This window comes from Lichenostomus cassidix, chromosome 15, assembly GCF_008360975.1.
Source record: "Lichenostomus cassidix isolate B80296 chromosome 15, HeHo_3.0, whole genome shotgun sequence".
In the NCBI taxonomy this organism is placed as follows: domain Eukaryota; kingdom Metazoa; phylum Chordata; class Aves; order Passeriformes; family Meliphagidae; genus Lichenostomus; species Lichenostomus cassidix.
This window is the reverse complement of record NC_139496.1, coordinates 12,354,367-12,368,619: the sequence shown is the minus strand read 5'-3', so window position 1 is coordinate 12,368,619 and position 14,253 is coordinate 12,354,367. Positions and strand designations below refer to the sequence as shown.

The window sequence follows — 14,253 nt, the reverse complement described above, 5'->3', positions numbered from 1 at the left end:
GCTATCAGTCAGTTTGATAGAAACACAACACAGCAGAGTCAATCAATGGAATTAAGGGCCCAGGAAGAGGCAGGTGTTAGGGATTTGGGTACCTCTGGTTTTTTGGATAACCCAAAGCCACAGATTTATTATTATATGTATATTTTTAGTCGTGGTCAGGCAGTACAGGAACATCCTGTTTACCTTATTCGATGCTTAGGAGGGGAGAGAGGGATGAAGCAGGAGGGAAGAGCCGGCATCCTCCTGCCTCTGGTGTGCTCCCCTGGGATCTGGAGGAAGCCCTGTGGCTTTGGGGAAGGTGGCTGGCACTGGCCCAGCCCAGGTGGCCAGTGTTCCCTGGCCACAGTGTCCAGCTGTTGTCCCTGACAGGTCCCCATGTGTCCCTGTCACAGGCTGCTCCCTCCCTGCTGCAGGAATTCAGAGTGTGTGGCTGGATGGTGGATGCAGGGTGCTCCTGCCCCACAGGAAGGCGGGATAATCACTTCCCTTTTGCTGTTCAAAATCAGACAATAGGTACAATCCTGGAGAAAACAGGCAGTGAGTGGGGTTTTCCAGAGCAGATAGAAAAAAACTGCCAAGAGAGCTCCGAAATGGAGAAGTTGTGTTTGTATCCGGGGCTGGGCCTGGCTGTGCTGGGCTGTGCTGAAGGTCACCCTGTGTTCCTCCTCCCTCTGCTCGGAGCGTGGTGCCCACGGAGCTTCCCGGTGGGAGCTGTTCCCTCCATTCCCTAGGTGACATTTTCAGCCAAGCCCCTTTACCAGCGCTCCAGCAAGAAAACTTCCCCCTGGAAATCGCTTTCATGGAGCTTTGCCAGCCTGTTTCCATCTAAATCTGAGGGATGAGTGCTGTAACAGACTGTGTGTGTGGAGATCTGGTACAAAACAACTGCCATCAGAGCCTTCCGCTTCACCGGCAAGGACTGGCAGGGCCCGGCTGCCAGAAAAATCTGGAAGTAGGTTGAGTTGCTGATTTTAAGGAGCCTCATTCCTTCTTCCTTTGGCACGGTACCACCTTGGGAAGGACCCTTCCAATAATACCCTGTTCTGTGCTGTAATAAGGAAGAAACGCAGTGCTGGGCTCTGGGAGAAGCGTCTGGAGGTGGGATGGACCTGCTCCTGGAAGGCTTTACCTAGGACAGGTCCCAACAGATCCCAGTCTCCTACAGATCCTTTGGTGTGTTATTTTTGGGAGAGCCGGGCTGGTTTTACCTGTCTGGGTTGCTGTGGATGGGGACCATGGGGTGACGCGATGGTGGTCTGGCTGTGGGATCTGCAGGGCAGGGACAGCTTTGGAGTGGGAAACACCCCCACCAGTGCCCCATCCCAGTCTGTGTCCACTCCTCGTTCAGCCCCAGTGCTTCCCAGCACAACCTTCCTGCAGTGCCGCTATGCAGGCTTCCTGGAATGGCAGTGCCATCCCAGCACAGCCCCAGTGCAGCCCCACTATTGCTCAGTCTGGTCCCAGTACAGCTCTGCTCTGGCCCATACTGGTCCCAGCACAGCCTTTTATATCTCACACTGGTCCCAGTACAGGCCCATGATATGTCATACAGGTTCCAGCACAACCGTGTTACATCTCATATAGATCCCAGTACAGCCCATCCTGTGGCTTGTACTGGTCTCAGTACAGCTCGTTATGGCCCATAATGGTCCTAGTACAACCCATTCTCTGGCTCATACTGGTCCTAATACAGCTCGTTATGGCTCATACAAGTCCCAGTACAGCCCCGTTATATCTCACACAGGTCGTTATATCCCTTAGAGGTCCCAGTACATCCCGTTATGTCTCATACCGGTCCCAGTACCTCCCAGCCCAGCGCTGCCCCACTGCCGGCGCACGTAGCCCCTCCCCTCACCGACACCCGCCTGCACTTGACGGACAGGTCCTCCCGGCCAATCAGCTTTGGGGGCGGGCTCTACCCGCCGCAATCCTAGCAGCTGATTGGTCGAGTTCATGCTCCCGCCCAATGGCGGTGCAGGGAGGGGGCGTGGCTGGGGCGGGGCGGGGCCGCCGCCGTGTCCCGGCATGGCGGAGCGGCCGCGCCGCCGCTGAGGCGCCGCCATGGCCAAGAGCCGCGGGGGCGGCGGGCCCAGCTCGCCCGGCGGGCGCAGCCTGGCGGGCACCCGCGAGAGCCTCGCCGACCCCGGCGGCGATGAGCTCAGCTCGCTCGGCTCCGACTCCGAGATCAACGGCGGCGGCCCGGAGGAGCGGCGCGTCGATAAGTTCGGCTTCATCGTGGGCAGCCGCGGCGCCGAGGGGACGTGAGTGGGGGCCGTGAAGGGGGGCCGGGGATGGGGCCGTGAGGGGCCGAGGGGGGACTGGGGCGCCGAGGCCCGGAGGAGCCGCCCCAGGCGCGGCCCAGTGCGCTCCGGCCGCTCGGCCCCCGCAGGGCCGGGCCTGGGGCTGGGCCGGGCCGGGCCGGCCGCGGCTCTCCCCGCCCCGGGGGGGTTCGTCCCCGCCGCCCCCGGGCTGGGCGCGGGGCCGCCTGGGGCCGGTGTCAGGCATCGTTCGTGTCCGCGGCGGAGGCCGCAGCAGCCCGGCTGTGAACAAGGGAGCCAGGCTGGGAGAGCTGCAGGTGTTCAGCCTGGAGAACAGAAGGCTCCGAGCAGACCTTAGAGCCCCTTCCAGTGCCTAAAGGGGCTGCAAGGGAGCTGGCCTCCTGACTTTGGTCAAGGACTAGAGTGACAGGATCGGGGGGAATGGCTTCCTTCTGTCAGAGGGCAGGGTTAGATGGGGTATTGGGAAGAAATTGTTGCCTGTGAGGGTGCTGACACCTTGGCACAGGTTGCCCTGACAGAAACTGTGGCTGCCCCTGGATCCCTGGAAGTGTTCCAGTCCAGGCTGGACGGGGCTTGGAGCACCCTGAGGTAGTGGAAGTTGTCCCTGCCCATGGCATGGGGTGGAATGTGATGTCTTTAATGTCCCTTCCAACTCAACCTATTCCGTGATGTTCTGATGGCTCTGTGAAGAGCCCCGAAAGCTGTTCCAGCTGTACCATCTTCCTCCGAAGAGGGGGAATGATTGGGAAGTAGTGTCCACCCTAGCTGGGATCTGGGAGCTGCCAGTGTGCTGAGGTCAGTGTCAGGTCAGCTCCAGGCACTGATTCCAGTGGACTCTTGGCCTCTGTCAAGAAAAGGGGGCCTGGTCGTGGTGTCCTTCCAGGGAGCCGTTGTTGGCAGTGCTGGCAAAGGCGCCATGGTCACTCTTCACCACGGAGGAAACCCTCGGAGGAAGTGAGGCTCACCCGAGGCGCTGGGCCCCAGGGCGGTGCTGACACCCAGGAATGTGCTGCTGCCGTCGAGCTGGTTCGGCGGCGTGTTTGGTGTTTGCCTTCCTGGCCCTGCTTTCTCAGCAACGCCCAGAGAAAGCTGGGGTGGCAGTGGGGACAGCGTGTGTCAGCTGGATCATCTCCCGCTGGGACATTGCCTGGAGCGGGCTCCCTGAGTTTTGCCCACCTGGGTGCTCTCATTCCAGCTGTGCCGCAGTTTCCCTGTCTTTGAGGAGCTGAGTGTTCACCCCCCATAAGCCTGTGGGTGATACTGGGTGGGTCTGCGAGGTGAAAAGGTGCTGGAGGTTGGAATGTTGGCACTGGGCAAGGTGCATCACTCTGGGTGATAAACCTTGTCCCTCGGCACTGCAAGAGTGGTGTGGCCTCTCCTTCCTGTGGTGCTGCACCCTGTCCGAGCCACACACCACATTCAGGGGACACTTGTCCTGACTGTCATTCCTATGGCTGTCCCTGGAATTCCTGCCCCGGGGTGCAGCAGGCAGCATCTCCTCTGAATGAAGGTCGTGGTGCTGGAGGCAAGTGGCTGCTCCCAGGGGTGCTGACAGTGTGGTGGCTGCAGTCACTGGGGACTGAGCCTTCCCCAGTGCCCTGCAGATGTGCTGGGGCCCAATCCTGCCCTGCTCCAGGGCTTTATTGGCTCGTTGTCTGTCCAGGAGTGGATGAACGGGAATACATGACCTCCTGCTGTGACTGGCAGAGTTGGGGTTGCCCTACTGGGAGGGGAAACACAGGAAGGGCATGCAGGGTGTCCCTGCATCCGTGGCGGGTCTGGGGGCACCGGGAAAGGCAGAGCTGTGGGGATGTTAGCCACAGTGTGGATGCAGACGAGTGCGTTTCTGGCGTAGCGCATCCCATCACTTCCCCGCCTGGAGTGCCCCCACCCTGTCCTCCCGCCTCGGCCATATGAAATGCAGCCGGTCCTCGCTCCGTGCCCGCTGCCAAGCAGCCATCAGCTGGGAACAGCTTCCAGTCTGGGCTGGCCGGGCTCCAGCAGGCCCACAGCCAGCTCCTGTATGCAGCGTCCAGCGCTCCCGAGCTTCCCACGCCTCACGGAGCCGCGGCTGGAGGCCAGCGCTGCCTCCATCCCCGTGCCGGGCTGGGGAGCTGCCGGCCATGACTGGCCGTGCTGGGGAGGGTGGGGAGCCAAGCTAAGCAGATCCTTTGGGAGCGGCTTTGCTCTCAGAACAATCGCGCTCGCCCAGTCCCACTCGCTGCGGTGGGTGGGACTCGGCGGGGAAGGGTTGGGCAGGGCGCGGGTCAGTGCTGCCAGCTGGATGTGGCCCTGGACTCGCCGTGCCGCTCACTTTCTGGCTCGGAATGTGGAGAGAGGAGGCAGGGTCTGCGTGTCCTGTAGTGGGGCTGGTTGCTGGAGGATGCTCAACACCAGGCAACTGTCCTCGAGTCCTCAGGAAGGATCTGACCCTTCCTGGGATTGGCATGGCCACAGGGCAGGGTGGAGCAGAGCCTGGAAAGGCACTGAGTCTTAAGATGGCTGGAAGGAGCTTCTGCTCTCCTTGGATGTCCCTGCCTGTGGTCTGCCCGAGCTGCCTGTCACCCATCCATGGCGGGTTGGTGGCCACGGTGCCAGCTTCAGCATGGCAGCAGCATCCCCCCAGCCTCGGCAGGGTTAATTCGGATTCCCTGGATAGGCTGAGCCGTTTCTGGAAAACACTCCCCTCCCTCCTAAGGGACCCTGGCCTGGGCTCAGCGCCGGGCCTGGAGCAGCGCCAGGCGTTGGGAGTGCAGCATGGCTGGAGCTGTGTGGATGACACGATGCTTATGGCCCTGGCTCTCTCAGTGTGCAGCCAGCCCGTGCTGCAGGGATCAGGTCTCGCTTGTGGCTCCAGACGTGCTCCCTGCCCCTCACCTTCCTGGCATGTCTGTGCAGTGTGTGGTGGGTGCAGTGCAGGCTGCTCCCGAGAGGTTTGAGCTGCTGTGCTGGCACGGTGATTTCATTCACGGGTGGCGAGCACTTCTGGCAGCTGCCAAAACACTGGCGCTGCCGAGCATGTCCAGCTGGGCCCTGTGCCTTGAGGGGTGCAACCACCTGGGTATGGGGGGCACCCAGGGTGCTGGGGAGGACAGGGGGGCCCAGCGCTGCAGAGGGGGCCAGGCACCCCACTGACCAGCCTTTCTCCCGGTCCTACAGGCTGGAGGAGGTGCCCTTGGAGGTGCTCCGGCAGCGGGAGTCCAAGTGGCTGGATATGCTCAACAACTGGGACAAGTGGATGGCCAAGAAACACAAGAAGGTAAGTGACAACTGTGTCCCCCCTGGGAGGTGGCAGGAAGGGACAGCCAAGCACAGCAGTGTCCCTTTGGGGCAGCCTGGTGTCACCGGTTCCCTGCAGACAGGCGTCTGTCTGCCTTTGGATGATGCTGTTGGCTTGAATGGACTGTTCATTCCCCTTGGAAACTGGAGCTTGGGGGAGCTGAGTGGTCCCGAGCCAGCCCACTTCTGCCTCCAACTGTTCCCTGCCGGGCTGGAGCCTTCCTAGGGCTTCTTTGGCGGCCTGCAGGCAGCCATGGGAATTGTTTGCTCATGGAAACTTCTGTTCTGAGCATCTTGCAGACCAAAAAAAGCTCTGGGTAGGAAATGTTTGAGCCTGATGCGCGTGACACCGGTCTGTGAGCTGGGGTCCCTGGGGGACTCCTGGTGGGGTGGCTCCATGGCTTGGTTTGCTGGTGTGCCCTGATCCCCTGAGCTTGTGGATGAGGTGAGCATTGGGATGCACCAAGTCCCAGATTGCTGCTGTGTGTCTGCGGGGAGTGGTGAGGCTGCTGGCATGGGACAGCAGTGCCAGAGAGCAGCCGAAGGACCTTCTCTTCCTCCTCCTCCCTATGCTGGCAGAGTCTCCTGGCACCCCTCTGTGTGCCTGGAGTGCTGTCCCCACTCAGTGCCTGGTGAATGACACCGGAATCCCTCATCTGTTTCTTGGCTGCTCTTAAAGGATTTGGGAGAGCTTTCTGGGCCACGGCAGGCGGGCGCTTTGTTCTGCGGGCGATTTCCGCCGCCCTCCGGCTGTGTGCCGCAGGGTGCTCTCTGGGACGGGGGCAATGCTTCAGCAGCCCTGTGCCTGGCAGAGCAGCTCCCTCGTGCTTGGGCCGAGCTCCTGGGAGTCTCTGTTGGGGCTGATGTGCCGTATAGTCTGTCCAGCAGCAAAAATCCATGCCTGGAGCTTTGGAGAGGCTGCTCCGGAATGCTGCTCTGTGCCTGGATCCCTGGGGCTGTTCAGGGAAGACTGCCAGGCCTGGCCTTGGATGCTGTCAGCTATCCTTGGTCTGGCAGGAGCCTGCTTGGTATAGGTCTCTGCTGCTCCGGGGGAGCTCCCTGAGTCTCTGAAAAACCCCAGTACTTTTCTGGCTGCCTCACCGGGGTTGGCAGGCAGCCCAGGGATCCCTTGGGCCAGCTACTGCCGGGCTTGCTCACACCTGCACCACTCCAGCATCCCAGCATCCCAAAAGGCTCCCTGCCTGGCCCTGATCCCAGCAGAGCTTGACCCCACATCCTTCATGGTGCTGAGCCGTGCCAACACCGCGTGCTGGAAGGAGGACAGATGTGTAGGTGGGCAGCTCCCACTGCTCTCCTGGCGTGGGCAGCACTCCGACTTCACCTTGCTTTTGGTATCCCTCAGCCCAGACACACTCCCAGGCCCTGGAAGAGCACAGTGGGATCGTGGGGGTGATGGCAGGATCCTGTGTGGAACCAAGGGGATGAGGTGCTCGCCCCCAGCAGCACTGGCCTGGCCAGCTGGAGGGGCTGCCGAACTGAAACCCAGCGAGGCGGTTTCCTTCCTGGCAGCTTGGCCAGCAGGAAGGGGAGCTGGCTCGAAACGGGAGCTGTCAGCCGCCATGGAGCTACCCACAGCAGTCCTGGGCATCACCCGCCGCGTTTCCTGCTGGCACAAAGGGACCTGCCTGGGTAAACAACCAGTGAGAGAGCAGCAAAAACCCCCTGGGGAGTTGGTGGTACTGTGCTTGGAAACAACCATCTGCTCCCCAGTTGCTCCAGCAAACAGTGAAACGCAGCCCTGAGCAGGCAGGAGAGGCCTGGGGAGGATTTGGGAGCTGTTGGCCACTGTTCACAGGGCCCTGGCACAGTTAGCATGTGCCACCTGAGCAGGGACATGAGGAGTGGAGGCTGTGCTGGGGTTTTGCAGGGTGTTGTGGGGGGTAACTTTGATGAAAGCACCAGGCTTGTGGGGCTCACCTTGCTGCATGCCCTGGCTGAGGACTGTGGGGAGAAGGACATACAAGAATGTGGAGCTGCTGGAGGAGTCCAGAGAAGGCCACGGAGCTGCTCTGGGGGCTGGACCCCCTCTGCTCTGGAGCCAGGCTGGGAGAGCTGCAGGTGTTCACCTGGAGAACACTTCCAGTGCCCAAAGAAGTTCCAGGAGAGCTGGAAAGGGACTTGGGACAAGGGATGGAGGGACAGGACACAGGGAATGGCTTCCCACTGCCAGAGGGCAGGGCTAGATGGGATATTGGGAAGGAATTGCTCCCTGTGAGAGTGGGCAGGCCCTGGCACAGGGTGCCCAGAGAAGCTGTGGCTATGCCTGGATCCCTGGCAGTGTCCAAGGCCAGGACGGATGGAGCTTAGGGCAGCCTGGGATAGTGGAAGGTGTCCCTGCCCGTGGCAGGAGCTTTGAAATGAGGGGGTCTTTAATGTCCCTGCCCACCCAAATTATTCTACCATTCTGTGATTTGGAGCTGCTGCTCTGATGAGGAGCTGGAGCAGGATGCTGGGGGCACTGGTTTGGTCCCTGCTGCAGGCTGCACCAGGGTTTAGCTGGCTCAGCTCCCCACACAGGGTAGGTACTGACTGCCTCACCTGGACTTTGGTCCTGGCTGGTGCCCAGTGCCAAGGAAACCAGGGGCAGACTGTGGGCACGGAGCTGGCCCCAGGGGCCTCAGGATCCGGTAGTGCGTGGAGCTGGGACCAGACCTGCCCTTCTGCCCAAGATGAGTAGGTGGAAAGGCTGAGACACTTGGCAGAGTGAACATCCCTGCTTTCCATGGCCCCATGGGGGAGTGGGGGACTAGGCTGGGGACTGGAGAGCCTCCCCTGTGTCCTCAGTGCTTCCCATTTGGACAGAGCCACCCGCTCCCCACCTCGGCTCCAATGTTTGCTTTTCCAGCTCCCAGCAGGACCCGGCTTTGAGGCAATGCCAGACTTGTTTGGAGCTGCTTGCAAGCCACAAAGCCTCGGCTGGGCCCCTGGCAGCTCCCCCATGCTGCTGGTGCAGCCTTGACTACCATTCCAGCTGGCATCCCTACATCCCAGGGGCTCAGGGACTCTTTCCCTTGTTTGGGAAGCAGCAGGGGACCAGCCTGTGGCCGTGGTGTTGGCCTGGCTCCCACCTTGCCCCAGGAGCCTCTTTGTTTCCCAGTGCTCCGTGATTTTCCCGTGACGGCTGTGTCTCTCCTGCAGATCCGGCTGCGGTGCCAGAAGGGGATCCCACCCTCGCTGCGGGGCCGTGCCTGGCAGTACCTCTCTGGGAGCAAGGTCAAGTTGGAGCAGAACATGGGCAAGTTTGATGTGAGTCCTGCTGGGGACCATCCTGCACCACTGGGGAGGGGACAGTGCTGGGATGGTTCCTGCTCCTTCCAAGGCTTGGGCATATGCTGGGGTCACAGACATCTCAGAAGGAGAGGGTGTCAAGGGTGTTGCTCACCCCAATACTCTCCTCCCCAGGAACTGGACCTCCTCACAGGAGATCCGAAGTGGCTGGATGTGATCGAGCGGGATCTCCATCGGCAGTTCCCCTTCCATGAGATGTTCGTCTCACGTGGAGGCCATGGGTATGTGGAGCTACTGTGTGTCCAGTCCTCAGCAGCCAAGGGGTGGACACTGTCTGTCCCAGCTCATGGAGCTACACCCATGTCCCCAGTGTCCTCCCCATTTCCCCAACAGTCCCTTATGCTCCCACAGTCACAGAGCATCCAGACACTGACCGAAAACAGGATGACTTGGACTGGCTCCAACACCCAGTGGGGTGGGAATTGCCATTGCAGGAGAGCAGAGGGAGGAGGTGGCTGCCTGTGGCCTCTGTTTCACCAGGAAAATGCTGCTCCCAATGTGTTGGGGAGCATCCATGCCCCTGTACTTGTAGCTGGGTCTGTGCTTGTCCGTGGCTCACCCTGAGCCGGATGGCTGTCTCCCTGCCTTGACTCCCAGATCCAGGCAGGATGTGGGCAGAGCTTTGCAGAGTCGCCGTGTCCTGTAGCCCAGGGTTTGTGTGGAAAAGGGATCCCAGCTGGGGACTGACCCAGGCTCATGTCTGGGGTGCACAGGGAAGGCTGCTGGGCCACATGCATGCCGTGTTCCACCTCTGTGTGCCTGGGGTGTCTCTGCAGGCAGCAGGACCTGTTCCGGGTGCTGAAGGCGTACACGCTGTACCGCCCGGAGGAGGGCTACTGCCAGGCCCAGGCGCCCATCGCTGCCGTCCTGCTCATGCACATGCCAGCCGAGGTACGGGCACGCGGCTCAGTGCAGGGGACAGAGCTGGGGTCTCCTGGAGGGTGTGGGGCCCTTTGGGGGGATGCTTATGAGTGGGATGCCCAGCTCAGGGCAGCCCAAAGTGCCCCAGGGGTGCCCTGCTGTCTTCCACCCCCTCCTGTGGTCCCTGGAAGCATGGAGGGGGTCACAGGGATATGCCCTGGACGCTCACTCGCTGTCCCTTGGCTTGCAGCAAGCGTTCTGGTGCCTGGTGCAGATCTGTGAGAAGTACCTCCCTGGCTACTACAGCGAGAAACTGGTGAGTAAAGGGCTCATGGTAGCTTCAGCAGAGGCAGGGACCTGAAAGGTGCTGCACCTGGGTTGGGGCAACCCCTGGGATGAAGAGCAGCCCTGGGGAGAAGGATTTTGGGGTGCTGGTGCATGAGGGCTGGCCATGCCCCAGCTGTGTGCACTGGGATCCAGAAATCCCCCATGCCCTGGGCTGATCTCCCAGCATTGGCACCAGGGGAGGGGCATTCTGCCCCTCTGCCCTGCTCAGGTGAGACTCCACCTGCAGAGCTTGGGGCCTAGCACAGGAAGGACATGGAGCTGCTGGAGCCAGTCCAGAAGAGGCTACAGAGATGCTCCAAGGGCTGGAGCCCCTCTGCTCTGGAGCCAGGCTGGGAGAGCTGGGGGTGTTCACCTGGAGAAGAGAAGGATCCAGGGAGCTCTCAAAGTCCCTTCCAGTGCCTAAAGGGGATCCAGGAGAGCTGGAGATGGACTTGGGATAAGGGATGGAGGGACAGGACACAGGGAATGGCTTCCCACTGCCAGAGGGCAGGGAGAGATGGGATATTGGGAAGGAATTGTTCCCTGGGAGGGTGGGGAGGCCCTGGCACAGGGTGGCCAGAGAAGCTGTGGCTGCCCCTGGATCCCTGGCAGTGTTCCAGGCCAGGATGGATGGGGCTTGGAGTACCCTGGGATAGTGGAAGGTGCCCATGACAGGGGATGGAATGGGATGGGCTTTAAGATCTCTCTCAACCCAATACCACAATTCTACATCACGCCAAAAACTCTCCCAGCTCATCACCCTGGAGAAAGAGGGGGTCTGGGGAGGTGCTGGGTATTCCCACAGTTTCTCTGTTGTGCCGTGGCCCCAGAAGCATTCCACAGTCAGGGTTGGGGGGCTCAGTGTAGCATCCATGGGACACAGCTCTGCTCCCACATAAGGTGGAAAGTGTTGGGCTGCCCCGGTCAGGGCCAGGCACTGGGGGCTGATCCCAGGGCCCAGGTGTTCACGGGGATGCTTGTCCCTGTTCTGCAGGAAGCCATCCAGCTGGATGGGCAGATCCTCTTCTCACTGCTGCACAAGGTCTCACCTGTGGCCTATAAGCACCTGAGCAAGCAGAAGATTGACCCCATCCTGTATATGACGGAGTGGTTCATGTGCGCCTTCTCCCGCACGCTGCCCTGGAGCTCCGTCCTGCGCGTCTGGGACATGTTCTTCTGTGAAGGTAGGAGCTCCCCACCATCTTCCTCCCAGCGTGACTGCACTCCCCACAGCCATGGGACCTGCAGGTGTGGGGCATCCATGTGCCTGGGGTGGAGATGAGCTGTTTTCCTGGGAGTTACGAGGCATGTACATCCCAAATCCACCCTCTTGCATGTGCTGACTCTGGGATCTGGTGCCCCACAGCGTTTGAGGGACATGGTGGCAGCATCACCCTGTCCTGCCTGGTACTTGCTGCCTCACGTTTCCTCTTGCAGGAGTGAAGATCATCTTCCGGGTGGGCCTGGTGCTACTCAAACACACCCTGGGCTCCTCGGACAAGCTCAAGTCCTGCCAGGGCCAGTATGAGACCATGGAGAGGCTGAGGGCCCTCAGCCCCAAAATCATGCAGGAGGCCTTCCTGGTGCAGGAGGTGAGGTGATGGGGGCCCATTGCCACCCAGCTGGCCAGTGCTGCCAGACTGGGTTGTCCCTGGGTGGGCACATGGAGCATAGCATGGGAGCAGCCCCCAAAAAGCTTGGTTAGGGGTTGTCTCTGCCCTGAGAGGGATCCCACACCCAGCCCATGTGGCACTGTCACTGCTGGGGCAGGTGCTGATGGCACAAGTGTCCCCGCAGGTCATCGAGCTGCCGGTGACGGAGCGTCAGATCGAGCGAGAGCACCTGATCCAGCTGAAGAAGTGGCGGGAGACGCACGGGGAGCTGCAGTGCAAGTCCCCCCCGCGCCTGCACGGCGCCAAGGCCATCAGCGAGGCGGAGCCTGCCCCCCGAAAGGCGCTGGAGCCCGTCCCCTCCATCATCGTCTCCCCCGGGCCCGCCCCCGTGCCCAAGGCGCGCAAGAGCAAGGAGAAGAGCCGGGAAAAGAGCCCGGCCAGTCCCGCCAATGGCCCCGGGGCCGAGGGCAACGGGGCGCCCGGCACGACCCGGGAGCTGCTGCACCCCCAGGTCTCCCCCCACCACCAGTCCAAGGAGAGCCTGAGCTCCCGGGAGAGCGAGGACACGTACTTGTAGGGCCCGGCCCACCCCCGGGGCAGCCGGGCTCAGCGGGGCTGCGCACGGACCCGGGCGCAAGGACACCGAGGGGGACCCCTGGCACCCGGCGCTGGGGGCTCTGAGCTGGAGGGATGGGACAGGGGGGCTGTGCGGCTCCGTGAGGACAGCGTGGTCCCCGTGGGGTGTCTGCAGAGCTTGGCCAGGTGTGGTGACCAAAGGGGACACCGTGGGTCTGTGCTGGGTGCCCACCCCGCAGGGTGCTGGCACCACGAGCGGTGGGAGCCCGGGCAGGGGGTGGCTGAGCCACCCGAGCTCCCTCCCCACGCTGGGGGGCTGGGCTGCCCCTCGGGCCCTTCTCCCCGTCCCAGAGCCCCTCGACCCATCACCCCCCAGGTCCCTCCAGTAGCCCCCACCCTGCGCCAGCCGGGCAGCCCCAGCCCCGCTTCCCGAGCACTTAGGCCTGGCGCAGGGCACTGGGGTTACTCGAGGAGCCGGGGGACCCCTTGCCCCCCTCTTTATCTAGTGAGGATATATCAAGCTGTAGCCCTATATGTAGTACCCAACTTACCTACTCACTGAGCCTATTTATTATTCCTCTGAGGCAGGACAGGGACCGAGGCAGGATGCGCTGGAGGCAGCGGGAGTTGATGCCGAGTTTTGGGGCTAAAGCCCCCCCATCCCATCCCCTCCCATCCCCTCCCATCCCCTCCCATCCCCAAGCTCCCCACAGCTCAGGGGGAGTGTTTACCCTGCCAGGGCTCACCCCACCACTGCCGCCCCCCCCAGGCCCCAGTGCAGGTGAGAGGGGGTGGGTGAGCAGCAGCCAGGTGCTCCCTGGTTGTGGGGTCCCCTCTGCCCCCCCCTGCCCTCCCCGAGGGTGGGTGGTGGGTTTGTAAAATAAAGCGGGAAAAGCAGTTTTGTACAAAGGGGTCAATAAAGCGAGTGTGTAAAGGCGCAGCCCTGGATCCCACCTATCTTGGCCTGGGATGGGGGGTGAAGGGTGTCACCTCCCAATTCCTGCATCAGTACCAGCTTTGAGGAGACACCCGGACCTGGACCCCACCTCCCCGTCGTTCTCCATCCCGGGGGAGTCCCCTGCCCTGCATCCTGTTTGCCATGGACACTGACCCTGGCATGCACCCTCCCCTGGGTCCCATTTCTCCTGGGTGCCCTGGTCCTGGGGGTAGGTGCTGGGCAGAGTCCTGGGAAGGGTGCAGCTGCTGTCACCGCTCTGTCACTGCTCTGTCACCGCAGAGGGTGACCCTGCCCTACTGTCTCACCCAGCCCTGGAGCTGCCCGTTTGAAGTGGAATGGGAGGAGGATGAGACTTGCCCCAGCTTGTGACAGTGGTGGCTGCCAGGGCCTGGTGGGTACCATGGGGTGCACTCCCATCCCAGCACCCAGGCCTTTTCCCCCTCTCCCAGTGTCACAGCTCCTGTGGCTGAAGGGAGCCAGGAGACTGCTAATTAATCCCATGACACCCCAGAGCTCAGCTTCCCACCGGTAAAGTGGTGCCCAGGGCATCTTTCCTGCTTCCTGCAAGCAGGAATTCTGCCCAAACCTCCATTCCTCCCTCCAGCAAACCCCTTTCTCCCGGGAGGTGGCCCTGGTTTGGTGAATCCCCTCTCCAGGCCTGGTGTTGGGGCTGAGCATGTAGGACCCGGTTGGGTGCTGGGTGGGGTTGGCAGTAGGCTCTCGGAGGCTCTCCCTCGGTTGGGCACCCCCAGGGCTGCAGCTCGGGGGTACCCCGGGACTCTGAGTTGGAGCTGCTCCGGGCACCCCGGAACGCTGAAGTTGGGCTGGTTTGGAGTTCTGTATAGGGCTGGTCTCACGGCTCCGGTGCGGGCGTCCCGCGGGTCGGGCACTCCGGGGTTCTGAACTGAGGCTGCTGCCGGAGCACCGGGGGTCGTTGCCTCTCTCGCAAAGCGAGGCGGTGTCGGGGTTGTCCCGGGACGGTGCGGGGCGGTACCGGGTCGGGTCCCGAAGCGACGCGGGGCGGTGCCGGGGCCATGCCGGCGGTCCCAGG

At 62.0% G+C, this 14,253-nt stretch overlaps 1 protein-coding gene across 1 annotated transcript; it reads left to right on the top strand.

Annotated features, from left to right (window-relative positions):
- Positions 1-1,998: 1,998 nt before the first annotated feature.
- Positions 1,999-13,184, top strand: TBC1D10A (TBC1 domain family member 10A). The gene is made up of 9 exons (XM_085076249.1): positions 1,999-2,261; positions 5,439-5,538; positions 8,718-8,825; positions 8,982-9,088; positions 9,644-9,758; positions 9,979-10,044; positions 11,050-11,239; positions 11,493-11,647; positions 11,853-13,184. Exons 1-9 carry the CDS (start codon positions 2,062-2,064, stop codon positions 12,243-12,245), a joined length of 1,434 nt encoding a protein of 477 aa, XP_084932375.1. The 5' UTR covers positions 1,999-2,061; the 3' UTR covers positions 12,246-13,184.
- Positions 13,185-14,253: the final 1,069 nt, after the last annotated feature.

What these genes read in the sequence shown, in the direction of transcription:
- TBC1D10A (XM_085076249.1), top strand. Translation starts at nt 2,062, where the DNA reads ATGGCCAAGAGCCGCGGGGGCGGCGGGCCCAGCTCGCCCGGCGGGCGC. An exon ending in AGAACATGGGCAAGTTTGAT is followed by an intron (nt 8,826 to 8,981) that starts GTGAGTCCTGCT and finishes TCTCCTCCCCAG; the next exon opens with GAACTGGACCTCCTCACAGG. An exon ending in GCTACTACAGCGAGAAACTG is followed by an intron (nt 10,045 to 11,049) that starts GTGAGTAAAGGG and finishes CCTGTTCTGCAG; the next exon opens with GAAGCCATCCAGCTGGATGG.